The sequence below is a fragment of the Chelonoidis abingdonii genome, chromosome 1, assembly GCF_003597395.2.
Source record: "Chelonoidis abingdonii isolate Lonesome George chromosome 1, CheloAbing_2.0, whole genome shotgun sequence".
Taxonomy (NCBI): domain Eukaryota; kingdom Metazoa; phylum Chordata; order Testudines; family Testudinidae; genus Chelonoidis; species Chelonoidis abingdonii.
Window position 1 is genome coordinate 88,686,053 of NC_133769.1, and position 16,936 is coordinate 88,702,988.

General features: G+C 42.1%; 1 protein-coding gene across 1 annotated transcript in view; it reads right to left on the reverse strand.

The window, feature by feature from the left end:
* Window positions 1-3,789: 3,789 nt before the first annotated feature.
* HAL (histidine ammonia-lyase) overlaps window positions 3,790-16,936 on the reverse strand; it is a 29,270-nt gene continuing 16,123 nt past the window's right edge. Inside the window, exons 10-20 of the mRNA XM_032788528.2 lie at window positions 16,343-16,390; window positions 14,134-14,281; window positions 13,950-14,045; window positions 13,776-13,834; window positions 13,005-13,085; window positions 12,083-12,148; window positions 11,832-11,997; window positions 7,372-7,506; window positions 6,073-6,181; window positions 5,901-5,970; window positions 3,790-4,593 (exon numbers count right to left, since the gene is read on the reverse strand). Of these exons, the coding sequence (XP_032644419.1) occupies window positions 4,444-4,593; window positions 5,901-5,970; window positions 6,073-6,181; window positions 7,372-7,506; window positions 11,832-11,997; window positions 12,083-12,148; window positions 13,005-13,085; window positions 13,776-13,834; window positions 13,950-14,045; window positions 14,134-14,281; window positions 16,343-16,390 (1,128 nt within the window). The 3' untranslated portion in view covers window positions 3,790-4,443. The remainder of the gene's footprint in view (window positions 4,594-5,900; window positions 5,971-6,072; window positions 6,182-7,371; window positions 7,507-11,831; window positions 11,998-12,082; window positions 12,149-13,004; window positions 13,086-13,775; window positions 13,835-13,949; window positions 14,046-14,133; window positions 14,282-16,342; window positions 16,391-16,936) is intronic.

A 16,936-nucleotide genomic window follows, 5' to 3' on the forward strand; every position in this document is an offset into this window, starting at 1 on the left:
GAGCTGATTTTCAGTGGCACTCACACTGCCTGGGTCCTGGCCACTGGTCCAAGGGGCTCTGCATTTTAATTTAATTTTAAATGAAGCTTCTTAAACATTTAAAAATCCTTATTTACTTTACATACAACAATAGTTTAGTTATATAATATAGGACTTATAGAAAGAGACCTTCTAAAAACGTTAAAATATATTACTGGCAGGTGAAACCTTAAGTTAGAGTGAATAAATGAAGACTCGACACATCACTTCTGAAAGGTTGCTGACCCCTGGTCTAAGCCATCATATGCATAGCATGTGGTTTTCTTCCCTCCAATACTTGCTATCACTAGGGCTCTACCGCTAATTTGACTGATCAAATATTCGGTATCTGCAGAGTGAAAAGGTCTCAGTTTTGTTAATAAGATAGTGTACGAAAGTAAGTGAATAGTTTACAAGTCTACGTAGCTGTAATGTTATTTATAAAAGGCAATTACAAGGACAGCTTTTCAGAGACTAGCTCTTTATCATTAATGAGGCCAATCATATTTGAAACCCACCACAAACATGAATAGTTAACCCTTATTATGAACTGTCTGATCTGTCAGAGCCTTGAGTTTTCTATGTACTTCAAAAAATACATAAGCCCCAGTGAAGTGTGTCATATTCCTTTGTCCTAATTTTAAGCCAGAAAAGCCAACTAAATAAATTTGTGTAATAATTTAATGACATGCCTATCACTAGACATTCTTCATTGCAAGCAGATGTTATACCAGCTGTGGGTGTGGACCTCAGTGTAACACCTGTGCTCTCCCACAGTCAGTTTTTCCTTAAACATCACTCTGATAGCTTTGGTAAATAACATTTATACAGGCAATTGGTGAATGTCTCAGACACTAATTCAAATATTTTTAAAATGCAATTCTGCTCTGAACGGTGATGCTACGAAAATGGCACAGTGACATTCTGTGCTTATTGGCTCTGAATGATTCTCAGCTCAAGTATGCTCTATTTACAAGTAAAAATGTTTTTCTAGCTGCCAACCCTACAAGTCAAATTAGGATCAGTGAGTCAAGCTGGTCTCTTTCCTTCTCACCTGTCATCACCTCCAATTAAGGTCCTAGAAGCCAAGCTATGCCCTCAGTGACATTTGTGTAAGACTGTTACATCTTTGCAGCCCCAGTGAAGGTAACTGATTAGAACTTAGTAAAAAGATTCTTCTGAAAATGCACAAGGAAGAACAAAATTCAGCTGTCATCCCCACAGAAGAGAAGCCCAGTTTAAAAGAAACCCTATACCTGTAAGTAGGTATCACTGAATACAAACTGGAGGCAGATCTGGTGAGCAGAAAAGTGACAATTTTACACAGTCCCTTGGCAGAATTAGCATTGTGTTGAAGTCAATACAGTCAGCTTGCCAAATATATTTGAATCAGGCTCAGGTATGCTGTGGAGTTGGCTCTCTGTGTGTTAGGGGCAGAGATGAGTGAACAGGGATGTCTGCTCTGCAGAAGCATCAGCCCCTTGGGGATGGCGTAAGAGGAATATTACAGCATAAGCTAAGGCTCACCCTGTCATATTAATGCTGCTTCCCTCATAGGAGGGTTGTCTTGGCCACAGGCAGCAGTGAGGACTGAATTGTGTAGCGGCACTGAGGCCTGGGTCAATATCACAAGATCCCCACTTGCAATGCACAAAGCTCGAATTAGGCACCTCGACTCCATATACAATGAACAGGGAGAGACAGGCATGTAAGAATGCAAACCACAAAAGCCAGCAAGCTAGGCAGGGAGACACCTACATTAGCCAATGGGAGATCCTGACTAGAGGGAGTGTCCTAAGCTCCACCTCCTCATGGAAACAGGCTCCCAAGTTCCAGCTGCAGGGAAGCACCTATCTCTGTTTAGCAATCCACAAACATGAACCCACCTCCTAAGTTGTTTCTTGCAGGAATGAATTAAGTGCCTGCCTCATGCCACACAACACAGCCAGAGAAGGAGGAGGAGGAGCCACTGCTGCCCCCACCTTATACCTTTTAGCTTAGTGGGTGGAACAACTTGCTTGGGATGTGGCAGATCCAGGTTCAATTCCATCCTCTCTGTCTGAAGGGGAGAAGGGTGACTCCCTGTCCCGTTCAAATCCTCTCTTTCCAAAGAGTGATCTAACAAGTGAGCTGTAGGATATTCTGATATGGGGCTCCCTTAGGGTGACCAGATGTCCCAATTTTATAGGGACAGTCCTGATATTTGGAGTTTTGTCTTATATAGCAGTCTATTGCCCCCTACCTCCTGTCCCGATTTTTCACACTTGCTATCTGGTCATCCTAGGCTCCCCTAGTCTCTCTTGTTGAAGTTGTTCCACAGAGACCAAATAATTAAAGATTCATTGGAGCAGAGGGACTGGACCCTGGATCTCTCACCTCCCAGTGGATGCCCTAACCACCAAGCTACAATCATGCTCTCTTTCTCTGGTCCAGTGACTACTATTTATACAGAGTGATATAATCAGACAGTTTAGGACTTATGTGCCTAAGACAGTGGTTCTCAACGAGGGGTACACGTATACCCCTGACAGTACACAGACATCTTCCATGGGGTACGGCAACTTATCTAGATATTTGCTTCATTTTACAACAGGCTACAGGAAAAGTACAAACTAAAATTTCATACAATGACTTGTTTGCACTGCTCTATATCTTATACACTGAAATGTAAGTACAATATTTATATTTCAAGTAAAAATGAGAAAGTAAGCAATTTTTTCAGTAACAATGTGCTGTGACACTTTTGTATTTTTATGTCTGATTTTGTTAGCAAGTCATTTTTAAGTGAGGTGAAACTTGGGGGAGTACTCAAGACAAATTAGACTCCTGAAGATGGTACAGTTGTCTGGAAAAGTTGAGAGCCACTGGCCTAAGTACTTTTGTGGATCAGGGCTTAAGTCTCCATTCAGATGTCTGATGAACCATAGAATTTCAGATTGTGGCCTTCTAAATCCATTGATTTAGTCCCTTACCCGCACCACTTCCCGTTGTGATGGGCAATTTGCGACGTTTCTTGGCCCTTGCATTCTCTCTCACGTCCCTCCTTCTTCCCCCCCGAGCTAATATTTTGCTTCAAATTTTCATTATAACATATGAAATAAAACCCCACAGATATAGATGTGCATGGAAATTGGCTCTGGGCTTGCCTATATATATTTTAGGTGTGATTCCATATTCTCTGGAAAACTAACTGAGTTATGTATATTCCATTGGTAATAACACAGCAGGTGTGCTCTGAAGCAACAATCCATGTGCTTTTTGTAGGGGTATTGGAACAATTTTTATGGGGGGGCGGGTGCTGCAAGCAGAAACTATGTATTTGATTGTTGTTACTACTTCAAGCCAGGGGGTGCTACTGCACCCCTAGTTCCAGCACCCCTGCTATATTAGTGTCCATACAACTTTTCTGATTTGTGAAGAAGCTGCTATAAAATGCTCTCTCATTACACAGGACTGTTTAACTCACACTTGATCTGCACCATGTTTGAGGTGCATGTAAAACAAACCAATAGAGATAAAAGTATCAGACAGTTTTGCTAAGGTTGGAATGCAGCATGTCAAAAGGTCTAACTCAAGAGAGACAGAAGCATGAAATCTAGCTTGATGTGCTCCAGTCCTCAGTTATACTAACATTGACAAAGCTAGAGATAAATAAAAAGCCATATCCGTACCCAAAGGATGGCACAACGTGAAAACAATGTTTAAATAGAAACAGAATCAAAAATACAATCCAATTAATAGCTTTAAGTACCCTCTTTATTTTTCAGAGGTGGAATTTAGCAACACAGCTCCCTCCAGCTGACATTAATGCAAACTTATCTTACCAGCTGCAGAGTGGGTGGATTACATATTCATAAATAGCCAGGATTATTCACATGAAGAATTTACTTTTTATAGGAATATCATAGTTTGTTTGCTTTTTAAATCAGTAAGGAAAAGGTAACCCCAGTAATATTCTGCCATTGCAGTTAGCCAGCTCCGTACTATATAATGTGTCCATTCCACATATTTTTTTTGTAAATAAGGATATTAGGCCAAATCAAGCAGTTTTTAGGCTAAACTCCCATTGGCTTCAGTGGAAGTTTTGCCTAATTAAGGACTAAGATTTGATGCATTTCTAATTAAACTGATTGCTTCATGTTTGATCTCATTTGGCCAAATTCAGGGCCAGCATTAGCAGGCGCAAGTCCACTGAAGTCAATGGAGTTGTACCAATGGTGTATCTAGACCATTGTTTAAATTAGATCATCAGTATATTCAATCTAATCCACTCTACAATTTGACACCATCTTTTTACAGGTGAGACAACTACCTATACACGCTTCCTTTATATCCTAGGAAGAAACCATGTTGTATCATCATAAAACAATCTCCATCAAAGAAAGCACTGGAAAGGATTTTCTAGCTACCAGACTTCATAGCACATTAAAGTTCATTCTGATCACTGTGATCAGTCCCAACACATTTATTCATTCTCAATGAATCCAGAGAAAAGGCTGTGGGTGAAACAGGTCTTGATTCAGGAATATGCTCCAGTCTATATTTTTCAATGTAAGGTTCAGCTACTTCCCAAACCTACAAGACAGAAAGAGCAACAGCAGAGTGAGACGTGAAGGCTGAAAGATTTTATGTTCAAACTGAGACACACGTCAATGTACAAGATTAGAGCATCCTGTGCAGACACTAGCAGGGCATAACTGATTGTAATAGACATACAGAAATAAGTTGCATGTGGCTATCTGAAACAGACATAGGGTCAAAGATGGTGGCTGAAGAGCGAGATTGCTACTGAGCACAGAAATCTGTAGGGACATTACAGTTTTGCTGAGTAAAGGGAGATCTGGGTGCAGTTGCAAGAGAATGGTATATAGCTTCTGTCCTGACTGGTGCAAGGTGAGTTTTCTCAGGTGGGAGGAGACATTGCATCTCCTACTACCCAGATGATGTCATAGGGAGGGATAGGAGCTGGTAGGGATGTGTCCCTTGTGTCTTATAGAAAGCATCTTGTCATGCAGGAGCCAGGGTAGCATGAGTGGAAGACTGGCACGGCCAAGAAAGGTCAGTGATGGGCAGCACTGGCAAGGAATGGCAGATCTGACCAGACTTTGGGGCTTGGATTTACTAAGGAACCTAAAGGTTTGAAAGTTTCCCTTTTTCTTCTTTATCATTCCCCCTAGCAGGGCTGTAAGACAAGTGGGCTGCTAGGGTCCATATGGCTGCAAATAGTTTGATAGGTCAGTAGAGAACTCCTCTTTCTCTCTCATTCTTCTGTTAGTTAGACTTTACAACTGTAAAAAAACAAAGTGGGTTCTGAACCCTCTAGCCAAGCACAAAGTAGGGCTGTGTTAATGCATATCCTAGTTGCTGTTCTCTCATCCTTGCGCTCCTATAGTTTGCCAGGCCCTCTCTTGTATCTGGTCTTGAATTGGGTAACAAGCTCTTTGGGATATGGACTATCCTCCTTCCCCCGGCCCCTGTCCTGCAATGAGCTCCCCATGCATCGTACTCTGCAAGTGTCCACAGTCCCACTGACTTTAACGGGGCTCCATGTGGATGCAGGAGACTGCCTTCATGGGACTCATTGCAGGAATGGGCCAATATTTGTAAAGACCTGTCAGTTTCAATAACCTAAGTCGTTTATCAATAACACAACGGAGGGGACTCATTTTAAAATATATTATTTTTAAACTAAAAGCATCCCTTTAAAAGACTATGACAAACTAAAATCTCCACACATATTCCTTCAGAGATGGTAATTAAATCATGCATGTGAGGAGAAGAGCTGTTTAACCCCTCATGCATCAAGGACCATTTTAAAAAAAGAACTACAGATCTCTTCATAAGCAATGAGCTACTGCACAAATGCCAGTATCAACACCTGCCTTCTGCTCCACAAGCAGCCTGTGAGCCGCCTCAATGTCTGGGGCCATGAAGCGATCCTTTAGCCAAGGCCTGAAAGGTGACAAATTGAGAACATTAGCCAAACATTAACCAACACCGTAGTTAGCAGGTCTTCAAAGCTGTAACCTTTGGGAAAACGTTATTTGATTTTACCTTACACCAGAGCGCACAAGGTCATAGACTTTCTCCAATGGGGTGGTTGTTCTCAGGGGGCGTAGGAACTCAATGCCCTGGCAGGCTGCAAGAAGTTCAATGGCCAACACTAGGAAACCAAACAATGTAAGGCAGGATAGTGGGTTTCGAGATGTACAACCCATTGAACGTTTACATATGGAGAACCTCTAAAAGGAGCTTGTTACTGTTACTTAGTACCTCACAACATCAAAGTGCTGTGCAAAGTTTAATTGAGGAAGATAAACAGAAGACCCATTTAACAGATGGGAAAACAGATGGAGGTTCTGGCGGATACTTAAAAACAGTCTGATTTTGGATGTCCAGATGTGCTGAGCCTGACTTTTCAAGTTTCTAAGTGTTCAGAGAGCCCATTGTCTTCAACTGGCATGCTGGCTGCTCAGCACTCATGATGTACTCCAAGCACACCCCAAAACAGAGACATCCTAAATGAGAGCCCTTCCTCAGAACTAAATTAGATGTAGCGATAGGCCTGAGTTGTATAATTCAGATCCAGTTTTGAAACTCCCAGGTGTGCTGGGGTGTCCAGAGATAGAGTTCAGTTCAGATCCATTTCTCATTAGTATGAGAACTCTGGTAGAACTAAAAGATCTTGATACATATGTATTGGAAAAACTTGCACAGAATCTGCCTGTCTAAACAATGGCATTTGTCCCTCACTTACACAACGGCCAAATTCTCTTAAGGAAAATGTTACCTAAGACACATTGTTTTCTCTAGTTACATGTTCACTTTGCTGAATGTACAAAATGATAATATTTAGTATTTTTAGAGATCTCTATAACTTCAAAGCATTCCTCTGTATAAACCCATGTATGAGCAAATTAGGGTGACCAGATGTCCCGATTTTATAGGGACAGTCCCTATTTTTCACACTTGTTCTCTGGTCACCCTAAAGCAAATTGCACATATTGGTTTTCGTGGTATGTATTGTTGTGTTTTCCAGCAACAGCTGAAATTTGTATTTTAAAAAAGTTACAACTTTAATCATTCGAGACAAAGATGAATGGAAGAATTTTGGCTTAGTGTCTCTTTGATAAGCCTATTTGTTTCAATGGAACACACTAAGCTACATTCTCAATATTATTTCTGCTAGAAAGAAATTAAAGTAATAACTTAAAACAATATCTTAAAAGACTTCTTTAAAATGACTGAAGGGTCCATTAAAAAAAAAAAGGATGCCATGTAGAAGAAAGGCATTTAGTTTTAACCTAGTTACAATACAGTAGATCTGTCTAAAAATCAGTGTCTTAATTTTACCTTGTTCAACATGTTCAATAACTTTTAATGCTTTTCGTGCAGCCCATCCGCCCATGGACACATGGTCCTCTGTAGCAGCACTGGTTGAGAGAGAATCCACAGAAGAGGGGTGGCACAAGGCTTTATTCTCAGAAACTGCAAAAGTCCAGTGTGAATAAACGGTGTACTGTATGGACAAACAGGAGCTAGAAACAATGGCTGAGTCTAAAACACTGCAGTGAAGGATCCAGATCCATCCATGGTAAGTGCATGCCCATGGTGTGGCTTGACTGAGCCATCTGCAATATCTTAACATTCAAGCCATTTTGCCCCTGAAGACAGTAATATTGTACATTGATCATCCAATGCTGATATTAACCCAAATATATAAAGATAAATATTACATCCAGAGAAAAGATCTTGTTTAAAATAGACCACAGCTAAGCTCTTCAGCCCAGCTCTGGTGGTGCAAACTAGCTGCAAAACCTCCCCATTATTCCTCCTCTGCTCTTGGCATCCTCAATGTAGAACATTCCCAAGAGAAAGAAGATATGGCTGGGCAATTCCAACACCCCTGAAATCCAGAGCTGTTTGAATGGCGTCTTAAAGCAGCCCCCTAGGATGCCTTAACTTATGTCAGACCAGCCCCCAGCTGGCCCCAGGATCTGGGGAGCTTAAAACTTGCTTTCCCCTTCCCCAGCATCGAGCCTGGCAGGTTCAATATACTAAATATCTGGTTCAAATGTGGACTGTATATACCTATGTTTTAATACTCAAAAGAATGTCGTTTCCCAGTTTTGACCTTTCCAGTCCTATATTCTACAGTGGCACTTGGTCCTTTTTATCTTCTTGTACAACTTTCTGACTAACTCAAGGACAACTCCTTCCCCTGACCTTAAATGCTTTTCTGCTGTGTATGATTTGGGTGCTTCTAACTCTAACAGAGCTTTCAACAGCAATAAAAGCAGAGAAAGAAAAAGACCCTGAAGAGCCAGAAAGTGAGCTTCATAGTGAAAGTACAAGGCTGGGAAATAGTCTTGCCATTGCTTTATTTTAGGCCATTGGTACTTTACATCTCAAAAGGGATTGGCTTGCCCAATTTTCTTTTAATGATAAATACAGTCCAAAACGTAGCATTAAGAGGAGAGGCTGAGAGACCACAAACTGATGAAGCAGTCAACATCTGCAGAACTTGCAAAACGCCCCTTGAAAGTAATGGGAGCTTTGCCAGAGTAAGGATTGCAGGAAGTTGTCTGGAAGGCTGTCTGTAAAATGCAGTCTCACTTTAGCAGGGGGGTAATGAAGCACTTATTCACAGTATTCTAGCTTCATCGGACCTAGATCTTTCACTGTGAATCTGACTAAATAAAATTCACTTGTAGCCCCCTTGCCACAGAGAAGCAGCTCCCACATAAAACAACCCAGAATCAGACTGAAAAAGCAGCTGTCTCCCTTGCCTGTGCTGGAGGGATGCACACAGCTCATGGAGAATTGGCCATACAATGATTGGCATGTCTGGGATGGGACACCAATGGCAGACTCCAGAGTGCCTTCACATGGCTGGGGCATGTGAGCTGAGCCTGGGAATCAGGATGGAGGACTTGGAAGAGAAGCAGTCTCAGAGTTACTCTGTGCAGTAGAGGGGCGACAATCATTTTGCCTCTCCCAGTCAGAAGGTCCTGGACCGACCCACTATCCCTAGCTCCAAATCAGAAAGTCTGAGGTCCAAGATGAGACTGCACCAATGAAGACTGAAAGCCAGATGAGTCTGTTAAGGCCTCCTCTCCCGCACTCAACAGAAACAGAGCTGGAATTAGCAGTCTCTTGTCCAATACACGCCTCCAGTTATAACACTGGATATTCATTTTACTTTCTCATGTCTGGTCAAGAAGTTTGCCTGCCTGTGGATGTTTGTTTCAGCATTTCTGCAGATAGAATCCTACCTGAAACGTACCTTCAATATACTATCCATCAGAGAAAACAATTCTAAACTGCCCAGCACCAGCCCACTACTGCTACACAGAACAATCAGAGTAACAAAGCATGCTATGACCAAATGGTCAGAGACCAGGAACTGTACACAGAAGTCAGGACCCTGGGCATTCTTGGGGGACACAATATTGAAGATGGGTGGAAGGCTGAGCCCCACACAGAGTACCAGGCCTGCCAGTCTATTGACTCAAGCTAGTGAAAGGGGTGGGCCCCTCCACAGACCTGCACAGGAATCACATCCTTCCAACAGGACAAGTGGTGAGGCCTGTCAGAACCACCTCACCATCAGCATACACTATTTGACAGACAAGCGGTCAGCAATGGCCTCAAAGTATCACTCCTTTACAAGCCTTCAGCTATTCCCGAGAGGTCAAAAGATGATAATTACCTTACATGATAGCTCTTTCTGACTTTGAGGGAGAGGACAACATTGGGTATCAACACCAGCAATTTACTTTTCAAGTGCCTGAGCCCAAGGTCTCTGAACGAATTGGTTCACACTGGAGTGCAACAATCAAGTTAATATCCCAGAACCATGGTATGCTTCACCAGTTCATGATGTCATGCCTTATCTACTCATCAGGTCACCCTACAGTGGAGAAAAAATGTCCAGGCCATTCATGGTCAAGAAGAAATCAATGACTCTGGCTTTGAAGGTGGAGAACATGACATGATGGTCACACCCTACCTGAGCCTAGATAGGTTAAGCCCACCATAAAGTTATCCTGTGATTCACTGAGAGTCCCTACGGATGTGGTACATAAATGGATAGTAGCCCAAGAAGGCTTTGTTGTTATGACCTCTGGGACAGGGCATACGGCGTGTAACATTTGGTATGTCCCAGAAGCACAGTATCATGTATACACCTCTGTATGAATCAGGGGTTATATAGGTCTGAGATTACATAGCCCAGAAGAGTATTTTCTGTATTTTGTATGTTTGCATATGATTTGTTTTAAACTTGATGAGGCCATCAAAGTCTGTAGACAGGGAAGAGTGTAGCCTCCTTGCTAGGCTGGGGACTTCAGAGAAACAGCTCCCAGCAGCTCCCACATACCATAGCACAGTCTCAGAGACTGGAACTTCAGTGGAGACTGCCTGTCCTCGGTGGGAGAAGGAGAGAGACAGCCTTTGGAGGATGGGCCAAGAGTCTGACTGACATGCCTGAGATACCAAGAGCAGACCCTAGGAAAGCTTGCACATGGGCTGGGTCATGTGTGCGGAGCTTGGCAGGGACCTGTGACCAGGGGGAGAGCTGGCTGCCGGGAGTCAGGCTGGAGGAGAAACAGCCTCAGATTTGCTCTGTGCAGTAAAAGGGGAGACAGGCAGCCATTTTGATTCTCCCCATGAGAAGGACTGAGCCCCCTCCGGAGCCCCCAGCTCCACAACTAAGATGAGTCCTGAGATTCTGCTGCACCCCTGAGAAATGAAAGCCAGCTGAGCCCGTAGGCCTCCCCTGCACCGGGATCGTTGTTGTGGGATTGGTTGAGGCCGCATTTATTTAACTTTCTTGATTCCTTTGCCTGTTCTCTTCCCCTCTTTTAATTTACCCCCATCCCTTCTGTGAATAATATGACCGTGTGCTGGGTTTGACTTACCGTACCTGTGAATTGTAATAGCCTGGGGCTCATAGGGCTGGTTACTGGTTTATGCACCCAACCACTAGCTGGAGACACTATGTGCTAAGCACCCAGGGCCTATTGCTGTGTCCCTGAGAAAGAAAGATTAAGGGGTTCCACACCACCCTTGAGGATTGGGGTGTCCCAGAAGTGGAGGGCTACAGATAGAAATAATATGTTTTTGTAGAATCAAAAATAGAATTGTTTGTACATAGATAATTTTCTTTTTAGCTTTGTTGTGCTTTTAGGGCCTGATTTTCAGAGGTGCTGGGTACTTCTTGCTCCTACTGATTTCAAGTGGGACTGTGGTGCTTAACCATTCCGAAACTCGGACTCCAGTCCTACAAAGATTTAAGCACCTGAGTAATCCTACTGTTGCCAACATTGCATTTCAGAAATAAGGGATTGTTTTCTTAGTACCCTCGACTCACCCCACTCCCTAATATTATCATCATTATTATCGTTAATAAATCAATCAAATAAATGAACATTACTCACCTAAATTCACATGGGACATTTCTTGCTACTTTTTGCAGCACTCAGCAATGCCTGATCTTGTACAGAGATGAAAAAATAAGGGTCGTCCCTTATAATAAGGGATGGTTGGCTACCCTAACTAGACTGCTCACAGGCTTAGAGTAAACAAATCCATAAATCTTTGCAAGTTCAGGGCCTCTGAAGGTGAGACAGGGCTGCAAACTATATCAGATAGCTCAGTTGGACATGGGGAGAAAAGAAGAATTTACCGCTGGAGCTGAGAGCTGTTTTTTCTGGGGGTTCCTTTATCAGTACTATCAAACTACCACAGTGCTAACATAGGTTGATATTTCTAATTTCTTGCCAGCCTTGCTTAGGTCTTCATGTACTCACCCAGGGCCGCTGCTGTGCAGTGAGCAATCATGAAACCAGAATTTAGACCCCCTTCGGTGACTAGAAATGCAGGCAGCTCACTGAGAGATGGGTTGCATAGTCTTTCAATCCTTCTTTCACTAATTGCAGCAAGTTCATGGACACCAATTGCCAGGTAGTCCAGAGCCTGCAAGAGAAGCTCTTGATGGAATCAACTGATTTTTTTAAAATTTTCAGAAAATAAACTAATATTTCTCCAAATGCTTAATTACCTTTGCAGGGTATTCACCATGAAAATTTCCTCCAGAAATGATCTCTCCCCTTTCAGCAAAAACCATCTTTAAAGACAAGTTAAGGTGTGAACATGAATGAAGAACTGCTGACGTACCACACATCTCTGGATAACCAGAATATCCTGTCTGAAAGGAGGAAGAATTGATGTGCAAATGCATATGCATATATAGCATAGCTTGCACTTCTGCATATTCAGTTGTCAGAAAAATGTAAAACAATGCCCAGTTCTCCCACCATACAGATACAGATGAACAGTGTATTTTATTAAATAGGCAGGATGGTCAGCAGGTGAAAGCTATAAGGAATGCAAAGCCACACCTGAGCACAGTTTCTAGTGTAATTTTCAATTGCCAGTGGTGCTCTCGCCAATGGAGGTGAAATTTTATATATAGTGAACAAGATGGGCACTCATCACTGCTATCAGCTAACACAAAGGAGCATCTTTTGTATATACCTTTATTCTTAAAGAGTGAAATTCACCCTTGTTCAGAGCACCAATACAGGGCGTATGCACAGAGCTTCCCAAAATGAGCTCACACAGCTCTTAAAAGTGGTGCATAGCTCCTGTAGTTACCCTTTGTAGAACTCAAAGTGCATTCTAGAATGCAAGTTTTGCCAACCTTGAGCCAACCTTGTGTCAACTGACAAGTCACTGTTGACCTTCAAGTCCAATTGGCTGCCAGAGTTCCCAGCTACCCTTATAACCATGTAGGCCTTGATCCAGCAAAGCACTGAAATGTGTGCTTAACTTTAAGCAAGAGCAGTCCACTGACTAAGCACATATGGAAGTGATTTGATGGATCAGGGCCATAATTTCTGCTTCATTAGCTAATAATTATTTAGAAGGGAAAAAGTAACTAAACAGAATTTTACTAAGAAACCGAATCATCAAAAAGATACAGGATTGTCCGTTGCACTGTTAATTTCAGTCGTGATTATGTCCTTTACAAAAGCTATCGTGTCATTCGCCACACCGTGGACCTAAAAGAAACAAAAGCAATTAGCCACAGGTCATGTCTATTTATAGCTCATCCTCAAGACACAGATCCATCCAATTCTTCTTTCTGAGAGCACACTTCTGCCTTGATCTCACTCCCAGAGTTGGCACTCACACAGGGATACACACTTTGATTTGATGTGATAACCAGAGAAATTGCTGTTGTGGAATGCTAGATATATTGTATTCATTAAAGATATGACTTACTATTATTATGACATTATAATATGATAATGACAACATAAATGTATAATCCTTTGTGTGTTTGGGTTGGCGTCCCCTTGTTCCTCAGCCACATGTCCAACCTCTATCTGGTGAAGAAAGTACTCAAAGCTTAGCTAATTGGTCAATGTACATTAGGTATTATTAAGGAATTATAATTAAACTTAGGAAACCCCAGTTCTTTAGATTTTACACGGCAAAGCTCCCACCAATTTCAATAGTTTTGCTTGTGTTAATATGGATTGAGTTCATTGAAAGTTAAAAATCACTCCTGTGTACAAGATCCAGGAACTACTTACATCTCACTTAAGCCCTATTTTGAGCTGAGTGGGAAATAATGTAATTGCATTATTTTAAAGGAGACAACCAATATTTGACTGACATTACACTGGGACTGGGATTCCACTGCCACTAGCCTTTCTCTGTCTGAGGGAGTGGGAAACTCATTTTACCTGAGGGCAACAGCGCAGTGTATATGCATCCTGAACTCTGTCACAAAATCTGTGACTCTCTGCAAAACAAAAGGAAGGTTCTTATAGAAAAGGCCACACGTCACTGTTTTAATTTTCTGTCTGTCCTGCAAATCAAATAGGTGACTTTCATGGCAAGAAGCAAAGATGTTTCACCTGCTATTTCTGATGGATGATGGTCAGAGTCTAAAAGCGACCTAAATCGGAATGCCACTTCAATCTGCCCCCGATGGGCACGCACTGCATGGATATCTGTTAAAACAAATGAAAGAGCATTACACTTTTGCTTTCCCCTCTCCAAAAGCTAAGAGCAAGTGAACATAGAAAATTAAATACCAACCAGTGTCAAAGGCTCTAGTTGTACCCTTCAGGACTTCAAGTGTTAGTGCAGCAACTATGTCTGATTGCCTAGCAATAGCGCTGGCTCGTTCCACTGCTTCACATCCCAGAGAGGAGATCATTTGGGTTCCGTTGATAAGAGCCAGACCCTTCAGAGAGATAGCAGGTGTTTATTTTAAGTGAATCTGTTGCAGCCTTACACATGCCACAGCCACTGTAATTTTCATAATTACATGTGTCAGTTAACGAAAGGCCTTTTCTAAGATTCCTGGATCGTCATTAAATGAATCATAAAAAGGGCTAGAGATGCTATGGTCTCAGCTATTTGGTTATTTTTTGATACAGACAAGCCACCAGTTACTTTGAAGTTGTTACATCCCCATGTCTCCGAACTGGGAGTTGTTTGCCAATAGATAGTTTCACTAGCAAGCCAGTTATAGCCATCTGACTATGACTGCTGATCAGCTCAGGGGGTTTCTGGTATAGGTTTGATGAAACCTAGAAAGCCAGATATACAGCTAAGGCCCTAAAGACTCTTTCTGTCATTCCAACATGCAGATGACTGTCTAAAGTCAATGGGAGTAGTGTGTGTACTAGGACTACAGGAGAAATCACAGGCAACAATCCACTTCAAGATCTCAAAGGGCACGACAAACACTTCCATTTGTCCCCTCTATGGGTCCCAGGACAACTATATTATGCAATGGCGAATACTAAACATTTACATTATTGCAGTAAAAGTGGAGGTACTTTTCCTACAATAAAATAGTGTGGTGATGTGACATCATTACTGTAAAGCAAACGTTTACTTTTAACTGTTAGTCTCTATGTGTACCTTAGAAATTCTGCCATGTTACATGAGGTTTATTTCACGTGACTTCAAACTTTGTTTAAAGGGTACAGGATAGCTTTCTTTTTCATTTTCTTTGCAAGAGTAACCCTTCTACTGATTTTTGACAAAATTATTAAATTCAGCTCTAGACAAGAAGATGAGGTATGAAAAAACCCCCACCAAAGCAAGGAAACCTAGGACAGGTTTATACTGCCACTTAAGCTGATCTAACGTATGTTGCTCAGAAGTGTGAAAAAGACCCATCAAACTCTTCCCCCCCGCCCCCCGCCCAAGCAGTGCAAGTTTCCCGCTGTCCGCACCGATGCTATGTCAGCGGGAGACTTGCCATTAGACTTAAGGTGGAGATTCTGTTTTAACCCACCTTGGGCCTATTCTAAAGCTCATTGAAGCCACGGAAGTCTTCCCATTGGCTTCAGTAGGCTTTGGATCAGATATCTTGCCGCATGTACTGTAGTTATGACAATTACTATGGTCCACTATCAAGAGCACTGAAATATCTTACATACATGCATGTCAGTTTATGTGGGTAAGATTTCATCAGCCTGGGTTTTTGTTTAATAAATAGAATAATATGCTTACACAAATAAATATTTATACCACACTAATGCTAGTTACTGCTTATTAAATATCACAGAATGTGTTTAAGTTATAAAATGTGTTTCTTTCTCTAAACTACCAACACAAAAAGCCTTCTGGTCCCCACAGTGCAGGATAAAAACCATCTGAATTACTAAAGGTTTTACTTAAACAAAACCCATCTCATAAAATAAGGGCTTGTCTGAACACAATACTTCTGGTGACAGCCAGCTGAGATGAGCCCCGAGCACTGAAATGTAGAACAGAGAGCTGACAGGTCAGTTCTGCAGTAATTAGTGCAGCGTGCAACAGCAGGAAGAAGATTATTTGCACTGGTTTAGTTGCCATGGAAGTGGGATGCGTCTACACTGGCACTACACCAATTTAATTTCCACTGATGCAGACTTACTTTAGATAGGAATTGGGGTAATTTCCATTGATGGATATCCAGGAAATCACTGATGGTAAAAAGTGTGTGTGTGGATGAATGGCAGTTCCCAGTGGAACTTTTATAGATAGGACCTAAGTTTTACCCTGGACTGAAACTTTGTACACAGAGGTTCTATAAATGATTGCGGTTGAACTAAATCATATGTAAGTGGGAGGTGAAATGGAAACGCTGATGTACCCTTTACTATAGTCTCTAATGGGTTCCCTGTAACAGATGTCTAATAACCTTCTTGAACTGGATTTAAAATAATAATTAATTCATCTCACTTTTAAAATATGGGCAACATATGCATAAAGTAACTACCAATTGGCTAGCCTTGGTTTTCATTACCTCCTTTGGTTTCAAGGTTATCGGTTTCAGGCCATGGGCTTGCAGCACCTGTAAAGCAGTTTATTGAACAGGGTGTTAGTGAAAAATGCCTTTCAATACACTGATTGGATGACTTTGCTGATTGCATACAACCCTCATTATTCCACAGTAAAGGGAGGGGTGGGGGGGAAGCTTTTTATGCACTAACATTTAGAACCCTGTTTTGACCTGGCTGCCTGAACTAATGCATGCTCTGTCCTGTCACATGACACACCCGGCCTTCAAGTCCAATGCTGTCATTCCCCAGGGCCAGCACAGCCTGGGACTAGGAGTGCTTGAGAGGTGGTGCAGTCACAGCCCATTAAGGAGCGGTGGCATTATTCCACACCATGAAGCAAAGACTGTTATGGCAAATGAAGAAGCATTGCTTTGATTCTGATGAGAATCCTACTCAGTCCTCCTCAGCTGGACAGATTGTAAAACGAAAAGTGAAACCTGCTGAAGAAGTGATGACCGGGAGAATTAGGAAGAACAATGGCAGGAAAGAGATGCTTGAGCCCCCAGAGGAGCTGCAGAAGACTTTTCCACCAACAGCAAATGCAGTTAGTGAATGGA